This window comes from Aristolochia californica, unplaced genomic scaffold (genome assembly GCF_029961685.1).
Source record: "Aristolochia californica isolate CCGP_79_NKW_82.1479 unplaced genomic scaffold, dmAriCali1.0.hap1 SCAF_3, whole genome shotgun sequence".
Lineage (NCBI taxonomy): Eukaryota > Viridiplantae > Streptophyta > Magnoliopsida > Piperales > Aristolochiaceae > Aristolochia > Aristolochia californica.
In genome coordinates, this window is record NW_027181992.1 from 26,878,841 (window position 1) to 26,886,521 (window position 7,681).

At 35.3% G+C, this 7,681-nt stretch overlaps 1 protein-coding gene across 1 annotated transcript; it reads right to left on the reverse strand.

The window, feature by feature from the left end:
- Positions 1–3,430: 3,430 nt before the first annotated feature.
- On the reverse strand, positions 3,431–4,907 carry LOC137960042 (FCS-Like Zinc finger 13-like). Its single transcript, XM_068807506.1, has 2 exons — positions 4,183–4,907; positions 3,431–3,893 (listed from the first exon to the last, which is right to left on the reverse strand). Exons 1-2 carry the CDS (start codon positions 4,755–4,757, stop codon positions 3,746–3,748), a joined length of 723 nt encoding a protein of 240 aa, XP_068663607.1. The 5' UTR covers positions 4,758–4,907; the 3' UTR covers positions 3,431–3,745.
- Between the last annotated feature and the right edge of the window lie 2,774 nt (positions 4,908–7,681).

Genomic DNA, 7,681 nt, shown 5'->3' on the forward strand with positions numbered 1-7,681 from the left:
TTCATGGTCATTTTTACTTATTTTTAATCATCAAAGTAGGCGGAATGAGAGCGTATTGAAACTAACTCCAATCGACGCTTCATAGCCACACGAGCAACTGCTCATCTCAATCACTCAAGGTTCACTACAAAAATACAATATATAAAGAAAAGAAAAATGCTTTGACTGTAACAAGCTAATGGAGATAAACTAACAATTAATTAATTGATTATAACTCTCTCTCTCTCTCTCTCTCCCGAGCATGCACACCTATGTCCCCTTCCCTAAACGCCACCACCCAACCTAATAGCCGCCAATGGCATTCCACATAAATGTTCAAAATAAAACAAAGAACAATTACATTGACCTAAACATGTGAAACAACGATGATAGTATTATATGCTAGCAAAATTCCTTTCGATTCCTCAAATGGAGGCACATGGTACTCTAACATCCTGAACTTTCACCATTGAAAAACAAATGACCGAAAAAGAAGAGGACAAGGAGAAGAAGCTCCCTACATGTGAAAAACTTGGAAAACAGTTTATCATTGATTGCTACAAAAAATTGGTTAAAACTCAACTTTGATGATTATTCCGGAGGAAATCTTAGCCTTGTGGGAGAAAGTATCATTGGAGATCATTCAAGTAAGATTCGTCATATTTACTCTACTTTGTTTAAATTGTGTAATTCTATAGAGATAAGTTTTGTGCTATTCTCCTTAGGTTGAAGGTTCTATAAACTGTTTTTTACATCTCCTATCATTGCAGAAGAGGATACAACTAAGGTGATGAGTTGGTTTTACCTCTTCGCCATGGCCTCCTTCACAACTCCTTAATTAGTATGATGAACTGTGTTATATTTATATGGAGTTATTTAATTGGGAATCATGTTGTAAGAAACAAATCAGGAACCTGAGAAAAAATCATTAATAAACTTATATTTTTATGTATAATATTATATTATTTATTTAAATTTAATATATTCGGAATACATGGTTTGTTAATAGATGATGGATAGTAAATTTTTGAGTTATAAAGGGATAAAAGTCCAAAGAGTTTTCCCTGAGATGGATTTTCTAAGAAAAATTTAATACTAAGAATTAAAAAATAATTAAATTAAAATTAAAATTTTTAAAAGCACAAAAATTAGGGTAAAAAAAACTTGTTGAGAGTATATATATGTTGGAAAATAGGGCCCGAGCCTATAAGACCAAAGAAGGCCCACATATATAAGAGTATTATAAGATGGGCCACATGACCAAGGAAGGCCCACAAGATGGGCCCAAGTCCATAAGAAGTATAACCTACAATGATTACCATGAGTTGATATCCTTATCACATCAGTTGGAAGATCAAGAAGGACTCCTAGTTCTACTCAAGTTTGTCTTCTAGTTGTTTAGATAGACTTACTTAAATTAGACTTACTTAAATTGAAGAGTTAGAGTTGTAATGTAGTTAGGATTGAATGATAAGTTTTACAAGGACTCTACACCCTCCTCTACTATGAATAGAGGTTCATGTACTCTGATTACAACAAATTATTGATGTCAATGAAGTATTTCACTTTTTCATAAATTCAACATGGAATCAGAGCAGGTTTTGTGAGTTGACTTGGTCAACTCACAGAGGTAATGTGATCATTTTCTCTAAACCCTAAACCCTAGGTCTAGGTTCGTAGTTATTTTTTTCAGTCCCTACACCTATAGCTTTTAGTGCGATTTTCACCTCTATACGTAGTTTTTCATATTACAAGTTATATATTGACGGAAAGATATTTGAGTCTACTTTCCAAAGAGGAATGATTTGTTCCGATCGGAGTTATCTACGGAGATATATCAATATTTAAATGAGGGAAGGTCAGATTGCAAAAAGGTTCGAGCAGTAGCAACAATCTTCAGATTCCGAGGTATTTTTTGTTATCAAGAACTAGACTTTATATGGAGAAATATATATAAAAAAAAGATCTTTAAGTCTATTTTTTTACCTATTCAACCAATTTATTCATGGGTCCTTCTACAAAGTTTATTATTTGGTTCAAGATGGGATCACTGCCATTACCTCCCAGCTTGAGGGGGAGAAGTAGAAGAAGAACAAGAAAGAGGTATTTTATTCCTTATGTTGTGGATAAGTTTATGTGACCAAAATATTCAAGAAAGGGGGACCACAAAAGATAAAGCTTGTGCATCAAATAATAAATTTTTATATCAGATTATTTCATGGGTTCTTTGACAAAGTTTACTATTTGGTTCGTATTATATGTGTTGGAAGATGGTCGTGTTATATTCAGCTGCAATTATTATGTCTCTTTGGGGACATTATTATTGAATAGGAGGTGGCCTCATGTCATCATTTGTTTTACCCCATCAAAAAGATCAAAATTGTTTGTGGTTGGGAGTCCATGACGGAGGAACTTTATCCCCGTCAAAAGATGAAAATTATTTGTGGTTGGGAGTCCACGACGTAGGAACTTCATCCTTGTCAAAAAGATAAAAATTATTTGTGGTTGGAAGTCCATGATAGATAATACCCTGTAAAAAAATATCACGATTGGGAAACCATGATAGGCCCTCTCAAAAAATATCACGGTTGGGAAACCATGACGGAGGAACATATTATTACATTTATGTTATCTCCCCTTGTAATGGTTTTTATGATTCATACCACTTGAGAGTCGTTGTCCTGTGGAGGGACACGGTGGTGGACACTTCAGAGCAATGCCAATAGACACACTACCGATAGTAGTGGAGTGTGCCCTACATCCAGCATTAGGATTGGATTATGAAGCAACAATGAAGGACACAACAGCGTAAGGGGGAATGTTGAAAGAAGAAGGCATATTTGAAGATGTGCCATTTTATATAATATATATATATATATATTTTATGCACCATTTGCAGCAAGTTGGGAGTTCATGTTGTTCTCTCACCCCCAGCTTGAGGGGGAGTGTTAGAAAATAGAGCCCAAGCCCATAAGAAGTAGGACCCACAATGATTACCATGAGCTGGCATCATTATCACATCAGTTGGAAGATCAAGAAGGACTTATAAAAGTATCTTTATCCTAGGGTCACCACCAAGAAGAGTTTTAATTTGAGTTATGTTTCTCTTTTATCTATATTGAGTTATTTAATTATGTTAGAACTTATCTTTTAAGTGTTAGAGTTTGGGTGTAATTGGGACAAAGATAATTTTATTGTAATTGGACTCTACTACCTTCCTCTATTATAAATAGAAGTTCATGTACTCTGATTACAAGAAGTTATTGATGTCAAGGAAATATTTCACTTTTCCATAAATTCAACAATATATAAAAAAGTAGATACTAATAATGTTGTTGTTTCTTTGTTTCTTTGAAGGACTTAATTGTGGTGATGAGGCTTTCTTTGGGACACTAAGGAGGGTCTTTCTCATTGGCCTCGTGGAATTAATTTTGCTCTTTCGTGTAATTTTGTAGTATCATTTCTCATTTTATTAAAAAATGTTGAATAAAATTCGGTATAAAAAAAAATGCAGACGCTTTCATCTTCTCAGAAGTGATTTAAGTTAGCTTATGAGACAACTCGGTTACGTCAATGGTGAACTCTAGAACTGCAACCCTTCGCAACTCTGTACCAACTATAAGCTTCAATCTTTGCTAACATGCAAAACTTTCTTCTACACTCATTCTCGTCGATACATTTTGTTGCCGCCTATATTCTCTCTTTAAGTATTTACACCGACTGGAGCGTTTCTTCTTCTTTCTTCTTCCCTGCTTGTACCGGCTAATTACGCCGCAGCGATGCTGGGAGAGAGCAGTATATCAGTGTATGGGGAAGTCGAGATATCAGAAGCCTCTGATCTGCATTTTTCCTTGTATTCATCACTTACAATATGCTTGTACCGGCACTCGGCACTGCAAAATGCTTTCTCTCCTCTGCGAATAGTAAGAAGAGGATTGTTAGAACCCATTTTCTAGGTTTGCTCAAATTCTGTTTTAGATAAGAATTAGATCGCGCAGCGCAGTGGATGGACCAGAGACTTTCATGGGGAAGGATTAACTTTCCCTGCTTGTCCGGAAAAAAATACAAACAAGTTCGGTAACTAATTTCATCTGCGTCAAAATTCTGAAATCAGATTCCAGATTTCCTACTCAACCTCCAGAACTTTCCTACTAAGAGCTTATAGCGGCATAAGCAGAACGTTAAGATGAGCAGGGAGGTTACCTGTACATGTAGATGTCCTTTCCATGAAGTTTTTTCCAACAAAGATTGCAACAACTGAGAAAATCTGAAGTTGGGAAACTCGTAAAATCTTCAGTAAATCTGGGCGGCGAAGCCGAGAAGACCCCCATTTTTCTCGACTTTCTATCGTCTCTGTTTTTCTTGAATTCAGCACCGACTTCGTTCCGTTCAAAGTACACTCTGGTAACAGAAGACTGAAGTCCCCCGCAAGTCATAGACGTATAGCTCTCAGAATGCCCGTCCCCGGACCTCTCATAAACACCTCCAACTCGCGGAGAAGTCTTCCCAGAACTGACTGGAATCGGATAAGTACGACTCAAATTCAAACTACCCACGACGAATTTCCCCTGGACTTCCCCAGATTTCTGCAGAGCAGCAATAATCCCAAGTCCAATCCCTTCCGATTCTCGGTTCCTCCACTTGTTGGGCGACCCAACCTTGATTTCAATCAGCGTGGTCGGACTCGTGGCAGCATCCGAGAACCCAAGCCTCTCGCCGGGAACGATCGGGTCTGTTACTCGCCGGACCGGATCCCTTAACCTCTTCCTGCCCAACATGATTTACGGAAGAAGCAATCGAGCTTGGGATATAGAAATCGAGGAAGTGGGATTTACGCAGCCAGATCGGAAATCTCAATCTGGAGAGAGTTGTCTGGACAAGTGAATCGAATTTCGGAAAACAGGTTGCTGTCCAAAAAGCAGGGGAAGACGTTCCCACAGAACATAACTGGACTAATGAAGTGAAACTTATAAATAACGTCACCGAAGCCCATGTAGTACAAAAATTCACAATAAAGAAAAACCCCGAGTACTTGAATACAATAAACAAATACCATTTCCTTATTAAGATTTTTTCCTTATTTTAAAATTGGTGCTGATTATTCAGACTAAAAAATCTTTAGTTTGATTTATTATTCTCCTTCAAAATATTAAATGAATAAAAAAATATGAAAAAAAAAGAAAAAGAGAAAGAGGCAACGAACCTGGACTGAAATGATAGAACGGATGCGACAAGTCTTTTCGATCGGGCCTTCAGTTGCCGGTCCACGTGTGCGGCAGTCCAGAAAAGGCCTCGGCCCTTTCCCTGTTCCTCTCCTTTTCTGATGTGGGCCCCACCCAATTATTTTGCGAGCTGTCGTAAAAAATTCATTATGGCCGAACGCGTGTCCCATCTTAGTCATTGCCAGACTGCACTTTCTTTTGTCTGATAGCAACGACTAAAACCGCTTCGTGGTGTGAGAAGCCAAGCAGATGAGATCTGATATAATCTGATATAATCTGGCGTAAATCAAAATATCTGATATGCTTCTCAGGGTAAAGATGCTGTGCAAGTAAAAGATGTTGCTTTGAAGGTCGTATTCAAAGAATCAAATAAAGAGACGTAGAGGAGAAAGTTAAGAGAGAATTGAAAATTGTTTCGCATGAATATATTTAACCTTTTATAAATCAGAGTCTGGTGGGAGTAAAACATTGTTAATCCTTCTTTATTATTTGTCTCAATAAAAAAGGTCTCACATAAAACTCACATCAACCGAGACCATAAGACCCGTCGGAAATGAAAGATGATCCGTAAATATGTTGCTGTCATCTTGATGGCGATGTCTGGTTTTCTTAAATCGCTTTGGAATACTTTACATATCTTTTTCTAATGAATTTTTTTTTTATTTGGCATCATCATGCATGATCGTTGCATATATTCTTTTTTCATGAACTTTATATTCCTTTTTGTCAGTTTGATGGGAACTTATATTCTTTCTTTTAAAAAAAAAACATTTTTTAATGAAATGTTAGGTCGCAGACGGATTATTTGATCCATGGTATTTATTTAATGGGGAGATCAACCACGAAATCATGGGGAAAGTAACAGCTTTCATAATATTTTTTGTAGAAATTATAAACTAGTAAAATGTGTTGCCGGAAAAACCTATAACCAGCAAAAGCATCTTTCTACCCATTTTCTATTCCATCCTCAGTGTGAGAAGAACCACGATAGATAGAAAATAACAATAGCTTTTTGTGTTTTTTTGTTAAAGATACATCATTTCTTGACCGGCACTTAAGCATCATCATATGGAATTAAGGACATTCAGCCATGTAGATTCACACGAATAATGGACGATCCTTATGTTACAAATTTATTGGATCATGGTCTCAAGGTCCGATGATAACAAATAAAAAAAGATAATCATGACATATAAGTTTAATTTTTTATAAAATTAAAAAATATATTTTTGTCAAAGAAACAAAAGTAGTCCATTATCCTTAGTATTGCATAACTACATCACTTAATTTCTGCACTAGTATATGGTGTCCTATATGAAATCGACTACAATAGTCCAAGCAGTCAACTACTTTGAAGCTTGCTCTAGTCAAGTAGACAAACTGGGAAACAACTGAACAAAATGTAATCGACTAAAAAATTAGAATGTTTGAAAATTTTAAGCAATGGACTATGAGAAGCTTGCTTTAGTCAAGCAAAAAAATTGGGGAACAATTGAACAAAATGCTGTTGAATAAAAAAATCAGAAATTTTGGAATTTTTAAGCATCCGACTACATTTACAAGGCATTTTTGAGAAGCAATTGAGTACAATTCAAAATGCACTCAAAAGTAATCAATTATAAAGCATGCAGTTTACTTCACTAAATAAAAGAAAAGTAGAAAGAGTCGACTTCACTAAATAAAAGAAAAGTAGAAAGAGTCGACTACATAAGTTCAATCAAAGCTAGAATGACACCAAAAGCAATCAATTACATACCATGCAATCAACTACATATTTAAAAGAATTCAGATTTACAATCTTCTAGTCTTTGATTTGGACTATGTAGATCTCTAAAATTTGTCATATCATGATAATCAATAACAAAAGTTAAGCATTTTGCTTATTTTTTCATAATTTCTAGCAAGGTTTAAACCAATTTTCGTTAAATGACAAAGGGTCTCTTTTGTAGCATAAAGACTAGTTTTTTAAATGTTAGAGAAGCCTATATTTAAATGATTTTTACCAACCAACCCAAAGAGAAGGTTAACAAATTACTACAACGATTTTGGGTGCTTTCAAGCTCTTGTGCTCAATTTTAAAATCAATTGTTTCTCCCAAGCTTGCAAAAAGGAAGTCTGATTTGATCCTTCTCATTTAAATTAAGGGTTTTTTACTTTTAAACCTTGATAAAATACTTGGCTGAGATTGTTAATCGTGTTTTCGGTTACTTTGAAATCAATTTATGTTTAGATTTACTCTTTTGGTGGTTGTTTAATTAACTTCCTCCTAAAAATAATTTTAGCAACATCTTTTAGACCATAAAATTTCAAATTCTAATAAGATTGAGCTACTATTGCATTGGTAAAATCACCTAAGACTAGGTGTATTAATTTGTGTTTGTATTGTTGTAAAATTAGCCAAATTAGAGGCATTATTGTATTATACATACAAAGAAAGTAGTCCATGCATTATAAATATTGTAAGTGGTCTGAAGTTGAAA

What these genes read in the sequence shown, in the direction of transcription:
- LOC137960042 (XM_068807506.1), bottom strand. Translation starts at nt 4,757, where the DNA reads ATGTTGGGCAGGAAGAGGTTAAGGGATCCGGTCCGGCGAGTAACAGAC. An exon ending in AAGGACATCTACATGTACAG is followed by an intron (nt 3,894 to 4,182) that starts GTAACCTCCCTG and finishes TACTATTCGCAG; the next exon opens with AGGAGAGAAAGCATTTTGCA.